We start from the raw sequence: 21,010 nt of genomic DNA, 5'->3' as shown, positions 1-21,010 counted from the left end.
CAGGAGCTAGAAATCTGAGTGAGAAGTGAGAGCAGGAGGTTTTGTTCTAGGGCATTCCTTCCCGGATTTTCTGCCCTGCCTGGAAGTCTGCTTGTCTTGTCTCTCCCTCCCTTGATTGAGGTGTTTGGGGTTCCCTGGGCCCCCTCCAGGTTTCTGCTTCTCTGGGGGGTAGAGCAGTACCTCCCCCACGCCCACCCCCGCCACACACACACCCATGCTCTCTTTCATGGGGAGGTGTCTGTTCCGTCCTGGAATCACACATGCAGCAGACCGGCCGCAGCCCTCTCCGTGGTAGGGGAACATCTGTGGTGTGGAAAGATTTTAGGGAGGTTCTTATCTTCTGCTGGTCCTGTAGTCCTAAAAGGAAGCAAGCCCACCACAACTGCAGCCCCAGTGTTCTCGTTTAATTCTTTCTCACATCATCCAAACTTCATGTTCTCAGCAGCTCCTTTTAAGCTTCCAAGGTGGCCCCGTCCTTTCTGGCCACTGTCTGGAGCTGACCTCTGCAAGGCCACCTATGGGAGGGGTCAGAGGATAGAGGCTAAAAGCCATGTCTCCAGAGTAAGAAATGCTTCTTGATCCCCTTGGCTTGAGCCACATAGCAGTCACTTCCTCTTGGTGTGGAATCAGCAGTGGGCTCAGATTTTCAGAATGCCATGGGGGATCTAGTCAATTCAGGAGGGTGGAGTCTGAGGGGGGGGAGTTAATCCCACCACCCACTGTGTGGGTTCTGAGAGGCTCTGAAGCTGCATCTGTAAAATGGGCATGAACCTAGTATCTGCCTATGGGGTTGCTGAAAGGAAGAGGGTCAGGATCTTGTATGATGCATGGAACTCGGTAGCCCCCCCCCCCCACCTGAGTAAGTAATTTGTTTTCCAAATTTGGGGACTTAAAACCAATGTTTGGGTGTGGTGATTGCAATTAGCTTCTATTTTGTTTTGTCTTTTTCCTGGTGAAATCGTCAACAGTTTGTTAAGCCTGTAGTTAAGATAGAGGTTCTAGAAGCTGGAAATGTGTGTATCAAGAGTGTCTGAGGCAGTGTTCCGGAAGCATAGGACTTCCTTCTCGCTTGATGATTGTGTCATCATGTCAGTCCAGCACACTTCTTTGGGCACCCCCGAAAGAGGTGAGGGTCCTGGAGGCTGAGATTTTGCTGGGGAGGCTTTCCTGGCCTCACCAGGCAGTGTGCAACATTGTGCAAGGGATGGAGCTCCCCAAGCTCTGAGGACCATACCCTGGGAGGCTGGGGCAGGAGGATCACAAGTTCAAGACCAGCTTGGGCAACTTAGTGAGGCCCTGTCTCAAAATAAAAAGGGCTGGGGATATGGCTTAGAGGTCCTGAATTCAGTCTCCAATGCAGAATAAAAAAGAAAGGAAGGGAGGGAGAAAAGACAGTGGAGACCCTAAAGCGCTCTGCTCTTATCTTCCATCCCCCCCTGGCAGGGTGCAGTATTAAATCCCTCACTCAGCCTGGAACATCTGCACCACATCACTGGGAGCAGGAAGTTCAGGCCCTAGGCCTGGGCAAGGGTGGTGTGTGGGATGGATTAAAGGGTCCAGGGACAGCTAGAAAGTGGGCATCAGAGCTCACCTGAGCACAGCAGAACCTGGAAGCTTTGGACTCTAAGGCTGAGAATAGAAGACTCCCCCCCACCCCCGGCCCTTTCTCTCTGTCTCCTGAGAGTGTTGCCTGGGCATTCCCTGTGGACAGGAGAGGGGCAAGCTCAGAACTTGGTACTAGAAAACAGTTCTGACTGTAGTTACCTGGGTTGAACTTCTAGCCCTTTTTGTCTGCAAAACAGGCAGCCAGGCGATGACCTCACAGGGCCTCTTATGGGGCAGGGTGAGACAGTGGTTGTGGACACCGCTGTGGGGTTTTTGGATCCTTCCCCTTCCTGTAAGAACTGAGCTCTGCCTTGTGCTACAGCCCAGGCTATTAGAATGGGCAGCCAGCCCCTTCAGGCAGCCCTGAGTATGCACCCACTGCATGCACAGTGCCATGCCAGACACAGGTGGGACACTACTGGTCTGTAATTCCTAGTAGGGAATTGGAATGTATTTAGCCAGTGACTCCTCCAGAAGTTTCTGAGCAGAAAGCAGGTAGAGCGTGGTCATGGAGCTCCTTTGTAAATTCCAGAACTAAGCAGAGTGACAGTCCTTGTTTTGAGCTGCATCATGTTTCACCTAAACATCCCAAAGGGGCCAGCTGTCCAGGTGTTGCCCTGCCCATTGCGCTTAGGATTCAGACAAATTTTACTCTACTTTTGTAAAATGACCAGTGCCAAAAAGAAGGCAATACTTCCACCTAATCCATTTTTCTCTAAAAAATTATGTGTCAGTGTCAGGCAGTAACCTTTTGCCCCAGTGCTTCAAAATTGAATTCTCTTAGATGAGGCTAAAATTCCAGGCAGGGCTCCCGGTCAGACTCAGGTACAGAGTGTAACAAGACCCCACAGCAGACCCTGCAGATGTGATTCCCAGAGCCACTGCTCTCAGAGTGATTCTGATATTCGGGTTGAGGCTAGAATCAGATTACTATCTCCTGGCTTTTCTGCATTTGAGAAAATTCAGATGAAGGATAATCCATGATATTTAGGGATAATCCTGTGGCACCTGGAGAAACTGCATCTCTTGGGGCCCCTGCTGACCCAGGGCCAGTCCAAGCTCAGTGCCTGTAAGTAGGAGCCACAGAAAGCAGTGCAAAGATCAATAATCCAGGCTCAGAGCACCAGGGGCTGGGTGAAAAGGGAGTGGGACCCTTGATGAACCTCCCAGTGTGGGGTGGACTCCCTCTGCCTAGACAGCTTCTGGCCCCTCCGGCAGATGAGCGTCATGGCTAGATGGCTCTCCCTGTTGTAAGGTGAAGACAGCCATGGGAAGCACTGAGGTAGAGCTCGCTCCCGTGAGGACCTGCAAGAGGCAGCGGCAGCCCCCCTCTGTGGGCCCCTGCCTGCTGCTTGGTGCCTTCCTGTGTCATTACGGACCATCAGACCTCAGAGGCTGAGACCCAAAGGGTGGGAGAGGTTTCACTTTCTTTATGACTGTGGACCAGACCCTTCTACCCAGGGACACCCGAGTGGGTGGAGGGCAAGGAGTGAGGGAAGACAGGCCCCCATGAACATGGCCTCCCCATCCCTGCAGAGCAGTGCTGACAGCAGGTGAGGGGTGTCTCTGGTTAGTAACCAGGCCCCCCTACCTCCAGCAACCCATGTGCTGTGGGCAGGCAGGAGCCAGGAGGCAGCCCATTTCTCCTGAGTCTCTGCACCCAGGCTGCTAAGCTTCCAGCCCACTTTCACTATTGACTGACTTAGTGACCTTGATCAAGTCTCTGGCCTCTCTGGGCCTCCCAGTTGTCTTCTGTGAAGTGAGAGGTATGAGGGGCCCTCCCAGGGTCTGCAGGGGGAAGCTCCATGGGGCCTCCTTGCTGGCCCAGCGAGGCTCCTACAAGCTGGGCAGGGTTGGGAGCAGAAGGGTTGCCCCTGGAGCCCTCCAGCCCGGAGCCATGCTGCATGTCCAGCCGTTTTTCTGGAGGGAGTGCCTGTCTGAGGCCTTTCCCATGGCTAAGAGAGGGGCGGGCTGTAGCTACAGTCACTGGGGTTGTCACTTGACCTGGAAAACCTTTCCAGTGAGCTGGCTGTGTGCAGTGGACACAGTGAGCTCCTGTGCAGAGCAGGGGCTGAGCTTTGTGGAGGTGGGTTAGCAGCAGTCATGGGCCCTGGGAAGGGCCAGCAAGGCCTGTGCTCAGTGATGTCACGGCAGCATTGAGGCCTGTGGTGTGTGTTCTGTGGCTGCCATCCCAAATTGTCATGCATCTCCGGGGTTCACAAAGCACTTGAGAGCTGTCACTTCATGATCTTCTTAGGGCCCCATAAGGTTGCAGCTTCGTGGACTCTGTCCCCATTTTACAGATGAGGCATCGCAGCTGAGTCTTGGCCAACCTGTGGGGCTTCAACCCAGCTCAGCCATGCACAGTTGAGCAAAGGGCTCCCTGTGCCTCAGACCTCAGATTTTTAACCTCTAAAGTAGGGTAGTAAAGGAGTTGGCATGACCATTAAATGTAGATGATACACATAAAGTGCAAAGCACGGTCTGGCACCGGGAAAGCATATTTGTTATTTGTGTAATGTGCTAAAGTCACCAGCAAGTGGCCAAGCTTGAGGCCAGCTCTCTTGTGTGCTGACCTCAAATTTCTAGCTGCAACCTGCCCCCACTGACTCTAGGCCTTACTCCGCCAGGCAGCCTAGTACTGGGTACTATCCCTTTCATTGTCTGCATTTCATCTGGGATTCCTAGGTCCAGGCTTTTGCAGGTAACTAGACAGCAGGTGGCCCAGAGGTAGAAAGATTTGGGGAGGCGGTCCCTGGCTGAAGACCCCATCATTAGCCTGATGTTGCCTCCAAGCTTGTCAGCTCCAGCTCAACCTCCTGTTCAGTCCCCTTCCCACCAGGGGTGTGGCTAGGAATGCAGACTGAGGTCTGAAGCCCAGGTTGAAACCCGCCTCTGCCATTTGCTGACCGACTTCAGGCAGATCTTTCTCTCTCAGACCTTCTTGTCTGTACATGGGACTAATACCAGTCTCATGCGGTTACCAGGACCAAACCAGGGACGGAGTATGAAGTGTACATGTGCTCAGCGTGGGGCTGCTCACACTGGCTGCTCCTTGGCCATTGGAGTTCCACCAGCCTGCTTCTTCCAGATTCCCCTGAAGGGCAGAGCCTAAGCTGCTGCAGGGCACACTTTACTCCCACACAGTCACTCCTTCGCTCCCTCACCCATCCATCCCTTCAGTGTTGGCCAGCCACGGCATGGAGTGAGGGCTGTGGTCACTGTCCACAGTGAGAAGGCGTTCAGGGTCCAGTGAGAGACGGACGGATGCATAGCCATGGCCATAACCCAGGGTGGTGTGGCCTTTGGGGGTGGGGTTTCTAAGGCATTCAGGGAGTAACCAGGACAGAGCAGGACCCTCGGGGGGCTGGTGGGAAGGCTTCACAGAAACACTGCTGCTCACCCAGGAAGCCTCCAAGTGGAGATGGGAGGCAGGGCAGTTATTTCTGCAAAGAAAATAGCTCTCAGAGAGGATGTCAGGCAGCACAAGTCACAAAGAGGGGAACAGGCGAGAGGCCTGGGTGGCACCTGGTCTGCCTCACTGGCTTGTCCTGTGCCGAATCTGGATCCTGAGAATGTCTGAGTTTCGCTTAGACTCTCCTCACACCAAGTGGTGGGGGGAGTTGCAGGCGAGCAACTTGCTTGACAGCCGCGCGTTTTTGAGAACATTGTTAAGGCCCTGAAAACACATTGACTGTTGTGACTGTCCCTCTGTGCTGGCTTGTCATTGTCCCCACCACTTGGTCCTCACCCTGTCCCACCTTTTTTAAAAGAATGTATTATTTTTCTCATCAGATCCTTTTCACAGACTAACCCTCTCACTTATATTCTGTCTGTTTCCCCTCCCTCCTTCTCTCTCTGGTTCCCCTTCTCCTTCTCATAGACTGACCCTTGGTTATCATTGCAGAATTACGGCAGCGGCATGAGACCACCACCCAACTCCCTCGGCCCCGCCATGCCCGGGATTAACATGTAAGGCAAAAGGGACTTGGCCAGGGCTCAGAGCCGTGGCTCTTCCCACCCTCTGCAGGCACCCTGGAAGACTCTTGATCATAAATCATTGCTGGTACCTCTCTGGGCCTCAGCCTCCTTGTCAGTAGAATGAGGATGCTGATGACCCTGGAATGAGAGCCCAGCCTCAGGCAGCAGGCACAGTTCTGGGCATGCTCCAGGGATCGGCTCTCCTAGTCTTCATGACAACCCTGCAAGGCAGTTGTTATTATCATTTGCAATGAGGTCACTGAGGCACAGAGAGGTAAAGTGACTTGCCCAGGCTCACACAACTTCTATTGGCTGAGTCAAAATTGGAACCCTTGTACAAATAGCCACTGTTCTCCGATGCTTCAGAGATTTTTAACTTTTGTGTGAGAATCTGTGGATGATCTACCTGGGAAAATACACATGTAAAGAAAATTTCATGTATTTTATATGTGAGTTTATAAATGAAATATATTTTGCAAATATCAATCATAATTTAAATTTATTAATCATAATTTCCACCTATGGAATTACCCATTCCTACTGCAGAGCCAGATACCCTTTGAGGACCCTAGGACTATATGAAGGATTTCCCTTTACTAATGTCAGCCCTCTCCTGCCCCTGCTGGCTCTACCCCTAGAGTCCACAGCACTATTTTCATTGTCTCTGTCTCTCTCTCCCTCCCAGGGGCCCGGGAGCTGGCAGACCCTGGCCCAATCCCAACAGTGCTAACTCAGTAAGTATCCAGGTCTGGTAGGGTGGTATTTGCCACAGAAGAGGTTTTGGGAGCAGAATGGCTCCAGTCCCCAAGTGGAGGTGTCAGAGGAGGGGAAAACACAATAGAATCCCACCTGATACCTCCAAGGAGAAAGTTATGTGGAAGACCACTAGAAACATCCTGGGTTATCACAGACTGGCTCCTGCCCTGCCCTGCCCTGCCCTGCCCTGCCCTGCCCTGCCCTGCCCTGCCCTGCCCAGCCTTCTGCAGAAGCTCCCAGGTCTAAGCTGAGAATCTGGGCCCAGAGAGCAGTGTTCAGAGGAGAGAGTGGATAAGAAGCTCATTGCAGATAGTCCAGAGGGGAGGAAAGGAGCTGTCTCTCCTCCCTCCTACACTACAGGCCTCCTAGGCCCCTGTCCCCAACTCCTTCCCAAACTGGGGAGTAGGAGATCAGGCTCCTGGGACTGGTTCCGTGTGACAGAGAAGCAGGTTCCACTCCCATCCCCAGGCCTCCCAGGGAAACTGACCAGGCAGCTAATTCACTGGGTCCTGAATGTCCCCTAGTGGGTTTGGAAGGAAAGGGGCATTGCCTGTCCGAGGAGGTGACTCCATCATATGACTCCTCCACATCTTGTTTCCAGATTCCATATTCCTCCTCATCGCCCGGCACCTACGTGGTAAGTGTGTGTGGGCTTGGGCCCTCGCACGTCTAGTCAATGTGGCTGTGTGTGCAGGAGAGCTACTCCAGAGTCCCTGTCCACTTGTGTTCTGAGCGCCAGTTCCAAACTGCTAGGACTGAATGCTGTCAGTATTCAGGCACCTGTGCAAGCCTGGGGTGGCCCCAAAACCCCTCAACAAGACCTGGAATAGTCTTCTCCTGGGGAGCCGCCTGCTTACTGTTGAGCTTCCCCGTGGGCCTCTGCTGTCATCAGCCGGCCTACATGTGAGCAGGTGTGCACACACGTGTGTATGCCACAGGTGCTCTTGACTTGCAGAGAGGAAGCAGAGTGTCCAAACCCAGCTCCCCTCGGGCTTAAGGCTGTGGCTCCAGGTGAACACTGGAGGGTTAGCCGATGAATGCTGGGCTGCTCACTAGGAGAGCGAGCTTGGTGGCCTTTTCCCCCAGCTGTCCCCACTGTGGGTAACTGATATGGTTTTTAATCTCATCTCAGGGACCCCCTGGTGGTGGTGGCCCTCCAGGAACACCCATCATGCCTAGTCCTGCAGGTAAGAGGGCTTGAAGGGATGGGGTCCTGGTGAGGCTGGTGGTTACTAGGGATTCATAGAAGGCCTGGTACAGAGCCCATCCGAACAGCCACTCCTTCCTGAGCAGTGTATCTTCCACTGGGCATTGTGACACCTGGGGACCTGCGGGGCTATAAGCCATTAAGACCACCAACCCACTGTATGCCTGTACGTGACATCTATTCCTTTTCTCTGATGCTGCTTTTTAAAGAACAAGGCCAAGCACAGAGGTCAGGAAATAGGGTCTCATTGCCCTGGTTCTCTCTTGTGAGGGAGAACCCTGTCCTGGGTAAGCATTGCCCTGAATGACTCAAAAAGGGCTTTGGGGCCTGGAGGTGTAGCTCAGTGGTAGAGTGGCAGAGTGCACAAGGCCCGGGGTTCAATCCCCAGAACCACCACCAAAAAAAAAGACTGGGTTCATGACTCAGCAGTAGAGCGCTTGCCTAGCATATGTGAGGCACTGGGTTCAATCCTCAGCACCACATAAAAATAAATAAAATAAAGGTATTGTGTCCATCTACAACTAAAAAAACAAATTAAAAAAAGAAAAGAAGAAAAGGGGCTTTAGCACTCTGGCATCCTCAGGACCAGGGTACTGAGCATGATCCCTCCAGAGTTTTCAGAGCTCTAGATTTCTGGTCCTCTGTGTAGGAAATCCCTTCTCTTTTGCTTTAATCAGAAGAGGGCATGCCTGCACACACATGGATAAGTGCACACATGCATACACACAAGTGTCACAGCTCTTTCTCAGCTAAGAATAGAATACCAGCCATCAACACAGTCCCTACCTGCCACAAAACAAAAAGTGAGAGAGGTGGTGAGGACATGTGCCCTAGAAATGATGCCCACTCCTGTAGAAATATATTAGCTAATTTTCTAAGGAGACCTTTGTGGCTGAGTGGGGGGGACTGAGGCGACCCTCCCCCACCTGCTCCTTAGCTTCCCAAACAGGGAAGCTGCTCAGCTGCAGGGGTGGCGCTGGTGGCGGCCTGCTCCGCTCCACTCCCTCCTCCGCTGCTGCATCTTGATGAGCTGCGTGACCTACATTCCGCTGGGTCACGTTAACCCACTCCGTGTGTTCATGTGTCTCCAGCCCCGTCCCCGCCTCTCCCGCCTGCGCCCTTGGCTCGGCAGGGCGGCCCCTGGGTAATTTGCAATGTCTCCCTTTCCCTGATTTGAATTGAAGCCGCTGGGCAGGGTGGGGGGACGCAGGGGTTACCTTGCTGGCGTCCCTACCTTGTCCCGGACAGTGGGGAGATGAGGGTGGAGACTGTAACTCAAATGCCATGTCCATGCTCCTGTCCAGACATTCTGAAATTCTTGGTTTCGTGGTTGAGTGGTTTTCACAGTTGAATTTTCTGTGATTAAAAACTTTGTGAATCTTCATTAAATACAAATTAGCCAGAAAATGGTGGTACTTAGAGGAAATTTTAGGTGATAAAATACAAAAGAATGAGTTCAAGTGCCATGAGTTTGTTTTAATTAAGAAATGAATTAATCACCTCGACTTGCGGGTTTCCACTGTTCTACAGATTCAACAAATTCCAGTGACAACATCTACACAATGATTAATCCGGTGCCGCCTGGAGGCAGCCGGTCCAACGTAAGTCTGCTTTCTAATAATTTACATATCAGATACCATAACAAATCATAATTAACTTCATCAGCTGAGGGGAAAGCCAGTTTAATTGATTTCAGCCATTTGTTACCAAAGATGAATAAAATAAACTGTCAGAAAAGTGATTAACTCTTGGGCACTCAGCTCCCATTCTGTAGCTGGCAAGATTGGGAGAGAAGGGGCGGGGCAGTGCCCACCTCTGGTCAGACCCTCTTGGAGGACCAGAGCTGTGTGGGGTGCTGCCAAGGAAAAGCACGAGGCTACAGGGGTCTGGGCCAGTCCCTGCTCTGCTGACTGGCAAAGCCATCTGGACAATCCCCCCTGCTGCCAGGCCTCTGTCCTTAGCTGTGGAGTCAAGGGTCGAGACCCCGCAGGAACCTGTGGCTTGTGTGGGGTCCTGCCTGCCTGACCTTCCTCCCCTGAGCTCTGATCCCTGGGCCTGCAGTTCCTTCACCTCGGCTCAGGCTGTGCTCCTGGAAGCCACTCCCTTCCTCCTTCCTTAAAGTTTCCACCTTTGAACGATGGTGCAGCTCTGATTCCACCTCACAGCCTCCCTCCGTGTTCCTAGCCCACTGACTAGGACTCTCCTGCGAAACTCTGTCTGCTTCCTGCACCCACCAGAGAGCTCCCTGAGGCCTGAGCCTAGCCTTGTCCACTTCACAGACAACCTCCCATGCCATTCATCCCCTCCTTCCTCTAGGCGGATGTGTGTGTGTGTGTGTGTGTGTGTGTGTGTGTGTGTGAGTGAGTGAGTGAGAGAGAGAGAGAGAGAGAGAGAGAAGTGGTCTGCCCTTCAGGGCACTTGGGTCTGGAGAGCAACCTGGGGCCTGCAGTGCCTAGCAGTGGGCTTGGGTCACATTCATCTTCACCTGGCCGAGTGGACGGAGCTGTGAGGGCACTTCTCTTTGGTTTTGTTGTCCCAACTCCTGAGGTGACACCTGAATCACCCCGCTTGTTATACCCTGAGTATGTGCTGCCTCAGGCTGGACACACACACGGTTGATTGTGGTACTGGGCATTGAACCCAGGGCCTCACAAATGTTAAGTGCGTGCTCTTCGATCAGCCCCACCCCAGCCCTGGATATGTCACGTGTTTAATCTCTGCTGCAGCCCTCTAGGTCAGGCTTTTTGGCTGGCCCCCTTTGCCCAGAGTGACTGGTCTCCCTTCTCTCCTGGGCAGCCAGCACCTTCCACCATCCCAGCTTCACTGCCACCTCCTCTCTAGAGTGACCAGTCGTACAAATTTTAGCACTAAGAGCTCTGCACCCGAGAAACCCCAGGGCATGAAAAGTCCTGGGTTTTGGCATTGGATGCAGAACACTGGAGAGAGTGGGAGAGTACGGAACTCTCCAGAGGCCAGGAGACAAGATAGAGTGCTGTTTTTAAAGTCAGGTGGACATGGCATAGAACCAGGGTCACTGTCCTATGTTTCCCCTGACCATGGATGCTGGCAGTCATGACTTGTTGGGCTGTGGCCACAGGGTGCCGCCGTCACGGGCCTCAGAGTCTGCCTCTGGCTGCTGCAGGTTTGCTCCTGTGCTCTGTGTCTACAGTGCTGGTTTCATTTGCCATTGTGAATATTGTGACCATGTTTCTAAGAGATCATTGAAGTGAGCACGGTGACAATGCCAGCACCAGCGTGACCCAGACAGCACTAAGGACAGCTGGATGACTATGTCTTTTTAATAGTAGGTTGAAGTTCACACAGCTGGATCAGGTGTGAGGAATCCAAATGGGACCCACTGCACAATGTGCAGAAAAGAATTTGGGCTTGGACGTGGCAGGGAGAGGGATGTGGAAGCACAGTGGAGGCTGGATATCCCCCGCCCCCCGCCCCGGTGTGGGATGAAGGCCCATCCTTCTAAATCAAAAGTTTCTTTTATCCTCCAAAGAGACACCAATACATAGTCAAAAATAGCGGTTGCTGAATTAGCTTGGGCATACCCTGGAATGAACACCATTATCATCTCATTCCCTTGATTGCGCTGTGAACCAAGAAGGTTACGTTTCCTGATTCAGAGGTTGCAACTAAAAGTTATATCTGTGAACAACAGGGAGGGGGAATTTTGACAACAGAGCACTGGCCCCTTAAGTGGAGCTGATTCTGTCTGAGCTTACTAACAGCTGTGCTCTTTGCAGCGTATCAAGTGATTCCTTAAATCTTAGCAACAAAAATCACTTCCTGACTGAGTGGGGATGTGGCCCAGTGGTGAGCACTCGCTAGCACTCCAGGCCCTGAGTTTGATCCCCAGCTCTAAAAACAAACAAAAACCCCCCAGTTCCTGCTGGTTCTTTCATGTGTTAATTTGAAAACTAGAGTTTTAAAATGACTTGATTTTAATGAATATGCAGAAAACAGAAGATAATTGTTCTCTTGTCCATATACAAACTAGACTTGGCTTATTTGTCTGCGTGTTCAGCAAAGAGTACACAATTAATGTTGGCAAATTTTATTCCGTCTATAAGCTTTTCACCAAAGAAGTGAATATCTTACCTGGACACCGTCCTGCACACCTGGCCCCCACCACTGCCACAGAGGGGTATGCTTTGCCCACCGGGGATACCGGCTTTCATAATGAAAGCTCTTGGTCACTTTTTAATTTCCTCAAAGCATGCAGATGTTCAACTTCGTAGAAACAGAAAATGCCTCAAACACATGGCCACAAGGTGACGTGACGATAATTGTTCCTAGCCATAGAAAGGGCATTACCCAAAACTCGATTTTAAGCCACAAAACGAGAAGGATGTGCATCTCTAATGTGGAAAGCATTGAGGTGAAAATGGAAACAGGAATTACACCAAGAGAGGGGTGCGCTGTTCCTCCCGGACCATGCGATCATCTCAAAAAGAGGCCACGAGGAACCCAGGGGTTCAAGCACACCTGGATTGTTTCGTGTCACGTGGAGGTTGCAGCAAAACCTCATGCCACAGAAACAATGACTCATTTTTTCAAAAATGAGACTGCTTGAGAACAGTCAAAAAGTGTCACGAGAAAGAGCAGCCAAGTTAAACAGGACTTTTTCAGCTTATTAAAACTTACTTGAAATACAACTTGTATCTTACAAGTTCAAATCACCTCTTGGCTTCAGAGACCTTTTTTCCGCAGAAAAAGAGCTTTCATTCACAATGACATCTTCCTCATGTGTGCTTCATGGTGTTTGCAAATGCTGGACATTGCCGCTGGGGATAGCCCATCTTCTGAACTAGCAGGTGCGAAGGCCCTGGCTGACATGCAGCTGATCCAAAGCCAGCCTGCAGACATGAAGTGGTGTTCATCTTGGGGAGCTGGAGGTTGCTCCTGCAAGTCCACAGACCTGTGCTAATAGTGAAGTCATAAGTGCTTGGTATGTGAGTGAGTTTGTGGAGGAGATAGTTCAGTGTCGTGCTGCACTGATACGGGATCAGGGTAACATGGTCTTGATGAGAGCACAGTGACAAAGCCAGCGAATTTTGTCTTACTATATTCAGTTTTACCACTACATAAAAAAAAAAGCCCATGCCTGTAATCCCAGCAACTTTAGAGGCTAAGGCAGGAGAATCACAAGTTCAAGACCAGCCTCAGGAACTTACTGAGGCCCTAAGCAACTTAGTGAGATCCTGTCTCAACATAAAAAATATAGAGGACTGGGGATATGGCTCAGTGGTTAAGCGCCCCTGGGTTCAATCCCTGGTACCCATAAAAAAGGGAAGAAAAGAAGAACATGCTACGCACGATGGCGCACACCTGCAACCCCGCAACACTGCAGCTGAGGTGGGGGAAATTTGAGTTTAAGGCCAACATCAGCAATTTAGCAAGTCACTGTCTCAAATTTCTAAAAAGTAAATAAATAGGGCTGGGGATATAGTTCAGTGGTAAAGTGCCACTTGGTTCAACCCACAATACTGCAAACAACAACAAAAATCCTAACTTTCAGACAAGTAACGCTGGGAAAGGAAGCAGAGCAAAAATACCCTACCCTGTCAAGGGCCAGAAGGAGCAGTTAAATTATTGACTGTGTCTGAGGACAGAAACAAAAATGTTATGTTTCTCACATTTCTCATTGGTGAACCAGTTCTCTGTGCTGATGGCTACTGTTAACTAGTCTTATTGTTCTATGTTGGTAGCATTTATGTAATAGAAAAGCAAATAGTACGGAATAAATAAATGGGAGAACTGAAGATGAAGACCAGTGAGGCTGGACTATTTCCTTACACCTGTGCACAAAAATAAGCTCAAAGTTGATCACAAACTGAATATCAGTGAGCTAAAACATTTAGAAGAAAATACAGGAGTAAATCCAGTGACCTGAGTGAAGCAAAGCCTCCTTGGATACAACACCAAAACACAAGCAATAAGACAAAAAAAAAAATGGATAAATTCAGATTCTTTTGTTGTTGTTTTTGGTTTTTGGGTTTTTTGTTTTGTTTTGTTTTTTTCTTCAAAGGAAACCATCAAGAAAGTTAAATGGGACACAGTGGCACATGCCTGTAGTACCAGCTACTCCGGAACCTGAAGCAGGATCACCTGAGCACAGGAGTTTGAAGCTATCCTGGAAACATGGTGAAACCCTTTTAAGAAAAGTTAAAACAGATAACTCCCAGGATAGAGAATTTGCAGCTCCTACATCTATAAGAGACTTGAAAGAAATTTATATGAAGAACTCTTGCAGCTCAATAATAAAAAGACAACTGAATTAAAAATGGGACAAAGATGTAAATAGATATTTTCTTCAGAGAAGTACAAGTAGCCATAAGCCCAGGAAAAGATCCTATCATCATTAGTCATTAGGAAATGCGAGTTAAGACACAAGTTACTCTTCAGACCCACGAGGGTCTCTGAAGTCAAAAAGGTAGAGATTGGTGCTTGGGAGGATCTGAAGATCTCCTGCACTGCTGTCGAGTGGTGTGGCCGCTGAGGAGTAGTCTGAATGTCCCTAGAACACTTAGACATAGTTACCTGTAGTTACCTGAGCCAGCAGTCCCACTCCTGTGTATCTAAGAGGTGAAAACATGTATCCACATGATAATTTCCACACAGATAAATGTAGTAGCACTAGTGTTAGTAGCCAAAAGTAGAAACAGCCTGAATGAACCATCAGCTGGTGAATGGATAGGTAAAATGTGGCATAGGCATACAATGGACATTTATTTTCCATAAGAGGGAATAAAGTACCGGTTCACGCAGCAACACGGATGAATCATGAAAATATGATAAGTCAAAAAAAAATCGGCCATGAAAGGTCATAACAATCTGTATACAGCATCCAGAATAGAGACAAAATAAATAAATGGTTGCCCAAGACTGGGGGCCAGAAAGGACCAAGGAGTGACTGCTGATAGGTATAGAATTTCTTTCTGGGTGAAAGAAAGGTGGTAAAGTTGGTTGTGATAGTTGCATAACCCTGTGAACAGACTAAAAACCACTGAACTGTCCTCTTTAAATGGGTCAGTTGTATGCATCTGACTATCTCAGTAAAGCTGTTAAGTAATACACAAGAAATACACAGTGACATAAAATTTCAAGTCAAAACCTAATTTTTGTATATTTACATTAAAGTTAAGACCACATATGAATGAGGACATATTGTTAGCATGTTTTGGGGGGCAGTGTTTGCCTTGGTTAGCTTCCTGAAAGTCGGTAGCCCTCATCCTCCTATCAGTTTTGCTGATCAGGATGAGTTTTGTTGTTAGAAGGCAAAATGTGAGCAGGAGCCAGGTTAAAGACAGGGACTGTGTGGCCCAGGAGAGTGGCTCGGCCCACCCACAGTGAGTGGGCCATTCTCCCACCTGCTCTGCTCTGGCACTCCGCCCTGCCATCCTCTACATGGACTTTCGCTCACACAGGACCCCTACAGCGGCTTCTATGCCTGCTCTCTTGCCCAAATTTCTACCTTTTCGTTATTTCTGTGTCCCCCACACAGCCTGTTCTCGTGTCACTGCCTTTGTCTGTAACTGCACTGTATCTGCAGCTGTCTTTGGAACTCTGTCCTGTGGGCTCCTCCTCCTCCCAGCCAAGGTGCAGGTGTGATTCAGCTTTGCGTCCTCAGCACTTGCTCAGGCCAGGTCCAGCAGCCCTCTTCCACACGTCCACCTCTTCCACCCGACATCCAGTCTGCCTCATGGGACCTTGGCCCTCTAGGCTGGGCTCAGCCATCCCTCCCCAGACTTGTGAATTGTGGCCATGGATGTGACCTCCCTGGACTTTGCCTTCTTTCTGAGATGGTTTTGGTGGTTCCAGACTACCCTAAGCATGGGGTCAAAGTGATTCCCTCTGATGCTGGATCTGCCTGCACCATCAGCTCCGTGTGGAAGCCTCACATGTGCCCTGCTTCCTGCGTGGCCACTCAGCAGACCAGTCTCCTCTGCTGCCTGTGGAGCCCATATCTGAGCAGGGGCTTGGAGAAGGCTTATGTGACAGCCCAAGGGCAGGCTGCCAGGCTCCATTTTTAACCTCTGGCCGTGGAGACCCCAGGCAAAGCACTTCCTGTGCTCTACTTCAGTGTTTTTTTTTTTTTTTTAATCTGTAAACTACATATGAAAAGTACAAATAGTTTTGATTCTTGGGCCGATAGGGTCAGTCTTCTAGGTGCAGCTGTAACTGGTAAGCCTGGCACTATACCCCAGGGATAGAATAGTCCCTATGATGGGACCCAGGAGCCCGTGGTTGCTGGCTCTGTGTAGCCATAAGCAGGTCTCTTTTCCCTCTCTGGGTTCATTCCCTTACCTGGTACATGGCAACAAGGAGAACCCACCAGGCAAGAGCCCTGTGCAGCTATGGGCCCTTGGAGTTGTTGGCTAACTTTGTTGAACAATTGGCTGGGCACAGGGCCCCCTGAGGGGTGCAGAGAGCCCTAGGCCCACTGAGCTGTGGTCTGTGCTTTTCCTTCAGTTCCCCATGGGTCCTGGCTCAGACGGCCCGATGGGTGGCATGGGCGGGATGGAGCCACACCACATGAATGGATCTTTAGGTAAGCTGGCACCCGCTCCCTGGCCTGCCCTCCCCTCCCTGGACAGCTTCCCCTTGTCCTCAACTGGCTCAGCTTGGCCTGGTACACAGCCTAGGCCATGTCTGGGGACCCAGAAAATTCTCTGCATGAAAGTAGCTTGGGGTTGGGGTGGAAGGGCTTGGGAGCTCAGGGAGGGAGGTCTCAGGTAGTGGAGCCCCCTCCCCCACCACCATGTGAGCAGAAAACTGAATTGCATTCTTTTTCCTTCCAGGGTCAGGCGACATAGATGGACTTCCAAAAGTGAGTGTGCGTTTATTGTGTCCTCCCTGATGGTACCCATCCCTGAGGGCAGGTTGTTGGGGACAGGCTCACCTCCTCTCCTCTCTCCACAGAATTCTCCTAACAACATAAGTGGCATTAGCAACCCTCCAGGCACCCCGAGAGACGATGGCGAGCTGGGAGGGAACTTCCTCCACTCCTTCCAGAATGACAATGTAAGCTCCACTCCTCTAACCCCAGGGCCCTTCTCTTGACCCTATGCCTGGGAACCCTCTAGCTACCTGTGGGGTCTGGACGGGCCATATGCAGGCTGGACATCTGTGGCACTAATCAGCTGAGAAAGCCCTGGGCGCAGAGCGAGAGGCAGCACTGCCCCCGGGAGAGGGTTCTTGCAGCCGTCAGGGCCAGCCTTCCACTCTCCCTAGTGGACGTCCATCTACGCTTCCATTTGAAGAAAGCAACTTTTGAGAAGCCCAGATTGGCCCCCATCCCAGGGCACCCTCACAGAGCTCTGGCTCTCTGAACTCCAATTCCCGGCAGTCCCAATTTCCAAAGCGGGGTGATTCACAGAGGGGAAGGAACAGGAAGGCTGCCCTCACAGAGATGCCGGCTGGTCCGAGAGGTGGCCCTCAGCTCCACTTCCTTGCCCTGGCCTGGCCCTGCTGGCTCCCAGCCCCGTCGCCCCTGGCCTGGCCCTGTTCAGCTCTGGGCCACCCGACCTCCACAGCTATGGTCTCCTGGTGTTGTCCACCACCTCCCCGTACCTCAGCCCTGACAGCGTCCCCTCTGCTCTGTCCTTGCAGTATTCTCCAAGCATGACGATGAGTGTGTGATCCCCCCCCTTCTCCAAGACGCTGAGAGAGCCGGCATTGCAGGCAGGAAGATGCCAGACATTATGCAAGAAGAAGTGAGGTGTCGTTACCAGGAGCTGGCGGGGGGTCTCCCCGCTCCCCATAAACCTCCCCCCACCTTTTCCCATTTTTAGTTTCATGCAATAAAAAGGCCGAACTTTTTATTCCATAAAACATGAAGGACAAAACTCAAAAGTAAAAATATATTTCAAATCAGTGACCAGAAAAATTCTACTCCTTGCTACTTCCCAAAAGGACCTTTTCTGTACATGACATTTTTTTTTTTTTTGTCTTTTGTTTTTGTTTGTTTGAGATTTCATCATTGCTGGGATTTTTTAAAATTTGTTTTCAGGGGTTGGGGGCATTTTTTTTAAAAAATGGAAGCTTCTAGCAAGCCCCCAGCCCCACCCCAATCAACCTCTTTGCTTTCTTCTTTAAAAAAAAAAAGAAAATGAAAAAAAGTTTAAAAAAAAAAAAAACAAGAAAAAGAAAAAACCACAAGCCCTGCAGTCTGTCTGTCCCAAGCCCTTTTACCAGGAAAGCTAGTCTAGGTGTGACATGTCACACTGTCTCTGTAGCCATCTAAAAATAATAATAATAAACTGGACAGTTTACAATCGGTGGTTTCTTTCAAAAAGCTGTTTTTGGAAAGAAAAGAAAAGAAGTCACCCTTTACCACTGGGGGTTTGTTTGGGGAGGGGGGACCTGCTTTGTTTTTGGCATGGTTGGCAACGGCAGCACTCCTGGACCCCCAAACCCACCCATCATGTGGCCAGAGGGGCCAGACCATCCGACCCCCTTCCAGGATTCCCCATGGCCGAGACCGTCGCTGTGACCCGGCGCCTGCACTGTGTTCCCAGGACTGCTTCCTCTCCTGGACCTCTCCAGCCCCTCCTCAGCCCCCACCCGTCCTCCCAGCGAGAGTCCTGCCAGCTGGGTGGCAGCCTGCAGCAGCGTAGGGAGGCCACCGCTGCCAGGATGGCTATGACCTGGGGCGTGGAAACTGACCTCGTGTTCCGCCCGAGATCCTCGCATCCTCGTCCCATGTCCCGTGCACGGGCAGGGTGGCTGGAGTTTTGGTTTTCTTTTTCTCTATTCGTCCTTCGTTTTCAAAGATGGAATATTGACCAGAATTGCTCTGTATGTGCTTGGAACTGGATGGAAAGACTTTGGCATTGCTGGGGGGTGGGGGGAGAACCAACAACCAAACAGACGCGCTGTTTCCGGTCCTGTTTTTATTTTCAAAAACCGACAAACCCGATGTGGAGCCTGTCCCCTCCTAGGAGGGGTGACTCATGGCCTCCCTCACCTCACCCCCATGGAAACCTTTGTGTCTTGCCCTGGAAGACACCCAATTCTTTGTACATTTACACTCCCTTCTCCTGCCCCCTCCCTCCCCCGTAGCTGGTCTTTGTTTTATTACCCCCCTTTCTGATCCATGTATATCATATTATGTGAGATACCATCTGCCTGAAAAAAGACCTTGTGCGGATTATTGGGAACATTGTAGCTGTTGCTGTGTTTTTTCTTACCTTGTAGTCTGGTTCTGAATTAAGAGAGGAAAAAAAAAAAGTAATTATGATACATTGTAGTTTGTGTACGATATATGTTGATAACGTTTTATTAAAGGGACATCTTTTTTCCGCAGCAGCCCTTCCTGACATGTTTGGGGGAACGTGGGTTGGAGTTTATTATACTGATTACAAAATGCAAGGTGACTCCTTGGGCGCAGAGTTTTTGTTCCGGAACATAACAAGATTGTTTTGTGTGGAAGGCCTCTACCTTCTCTTTCAGTGGCAGCTTTGTTCTGCATTTTTGTTTTTGAGGATTTTTTTTTTTGCAGTGAGGATGGAACCCAAGGATACTTAATCCCTGAGCCACATCCCCATCCCTTCTTTGTTGTTATTGTTTTTTGTTTGTTTTGAGACGGGCTCTCACTAAGTTTCATAGGGCCTTGCTAAATTGCTGAGGCTGGCTTTGAACTTGTGATCCTCCTGCCTCAGCCTCCCACGTCACTGGGATTATGGGCATGCACCATCACATGTGTCTCTGTGGTTCTGCGGCTCTGTTCTGTGTTTTTGAGGGGAGTTGCAGTGGCCTTTGGGAAAGAAGCCTGGGAGAGGAGCATCTCCCTTTAAATATCTGGGGAACTGGGGAGAGCTAGCGTCAGGGCCTCCTGCTGCAGACACATTGCAGGTCACTGTAATGTCTTCCTGCTTCTGAAGGTAGAGAAAGGCCCTGATCCCTGTATGTCTGTGGGTCAGCAGCCAGGAGGGCCCTGTGACTGCAGCCACACCTGCCTTCTCTCCTCCAGTAGCCGACCTTGCTCTGCCAAAGACTCCCAGGCCTCATGTGTTTGGGACTGCAGAGTTGACCTGGGAATCCTTAGATCCCCAGGTTGAGAGGTTGATTTTTTTTTTTTAACCCTCCAAGGCGATAGGGAGACCTTGAAGGATTTTAAGAGTGGCATAAATAGCATAAACTGGCCAGAATTTTAGAGGACTTACCAGATCGATCTGGAACGGGATGTGGGGCCAGCCATTACGTAGTCAAGACATGCTGAGGGCTAGGGGGAGAGCAGCAGGCAGCAGGGGACGCTGATTTGCACAGTGTTGAGAAAGAGCTGGAGCTCTGGGGACTTCCACCCAGACCTGCAGCGTGGTGACAGGGGAGGCAGTGCCCAAGCAAAGCGTAGGCTGAGTCCACATTTACTGGGATCTCATGGGACCACATTGCAAATAGCCAGGCACAAATCTTGTCTTTGCACTACTTGCTGTGTGACCACAGACAGGCCTCTGTGCCCGGTGTCATAAAATGGGGATAATGGTTTACCACCTTAACAGGGTTATGAGAGTAGTCGTCATTGTAAACAAAAAGTGCCTACAAAAAGCACAACAGTGCCTCCTGGGTAATAAGAGCAGGATATGTTGGCCACGGTTGTACTGGGGAGGCTCCAAATGGTGGGATGGGGAGAAGCTGGGGAGACCTAGATGATTCCTTTTGACTCTTGCCTCCTCACCTTGAAACAAGGTTTCCGGGGCTTTTCCTCGGCATAGACACTTTGCTGCTGTTAGAGACACTTTCCTGTGGACACGTGAGATTTGGGCTGTGACTGGCCTGAACAGGGTTTTGCTGCCACCTGTGTACCCTGAAACAGTGTTCTGCAGACAAGCGCCATGGTGGGGGCACTAAGCAGACAAAAACCCACAGCCCACCTCTGCCTGGGGAAGGGAGGTGACAACACACTTCCCATCATCTCACGGCCTGTCCCCTCCCCAAGCAGTCCCCATAGTCCATGTCACAACACAAACCACCCTGTGAGGCTCAGTTCAGGGTGGCTATCTCAGGGCCCAGTCCTCGAAGAAAGGACTGGTCCTTGTTCACCAGTGCTTCACTGCCCTGCCCTGCCCAGCCCAGGCCAGAGCTTTGCACCGAGCCACTGAGGATCCTGAAGGAAGGCAGTGAGGAGCTGATCCCACCTCCCCAGGAGGCACCAGCTCATCATGGGAAGGGCAGGCAATGAGCCAGGACTGAGGCTCTGGTTGGCACAGCCACTGCCTTCCTGCTAGCTCTGGCTACCCACAGTCACCCGATTCTAGTGGGCTGGCCAGTCAGGCTGGCCAGGCTGGAGGCCCACAGTGCATTCCTTCCCTCTCCCTGCTGGATACCCCTCCCCCCAAACAGCAGCACCACCAGCCTATGTGCCAGAAAAGGAGCCCAGAGGCAAATCAGAGGGGACAGCCAGAGCAGGACTTCCACTGGGGCTGTGGCTGTCAGCCTGAGGAACCC

At 50.8% G+C, this 21,010-nt stretch overlaps 1 protein-coding gene across 4 annotated transcripts in view; it reads left to right on the top strand.

Annotated features, from left to right (window-relative positions):
- The window catches only part of Ssbp3 (single stranded DNA binding protein 3), a 157,386-nt gene extending 138,524 nt beyond the window's left edge, over positions 1–18,862 (top strand). For all 4 annotated transcript variants that reach the window (XM_026382031.2, XM_026382023.2, XM_026382015.2 and 1 more), the window contains 9 exons: positions 5,513–5,577; positions 6,272–6,320; positions 6,944–6,979; positions 7,475–7,529; positions 9,080–9,150; positions 16,034–16,112; positions 16,363–16,391; positions 16,484–16,585; positions 17,174–18,862. In XM_026382031.2, the coding sequence (XP_026237816.1) occupies positions 5,513–5,577; positions 6,272–6,320; positions 6,944–6,979; positions 7,475–7,529; positions 9,080–9,150; positions 16,034–16,112; positions 16,363–16,391; positions 16,484–16,585; positions 17,174–17,203 (516 nt within the window). In that variant the 3' untranslated portion in view covers positions 17,204–18,862. The remainder of the gene's footprint in view (positions 1–5,512; positions 5,578–6,271; positions 6,321–6,943; positions 6,980–7,474; positions 7,530–9,079; positions 9,151–16,033; positions 16,113–16,362; positions 16,392–16,483; positions 16,586–17,173) is intronic.
- Positions 18,863–21,010: the final 2,148 nt, after the last annotated feature.

This window comes from Urocitellus parryii, chromosome 11 (assembly GCF_045843805.1).
Source record: "Urocitellus parryii isolate mUroPar1 chromosome 11, mUroPar1.hap1, whole genome shotgun sequence".
NCBI classification, from domain to species: Eukaryota; Metazoa; Chordata; class Mammalia; order Rodentia; family Sciuridae; genus Urocitellus; species Urocitellus parryii.
This window is presented reverse-complemented; position numbering and strand designations above follow the sequence as displayed.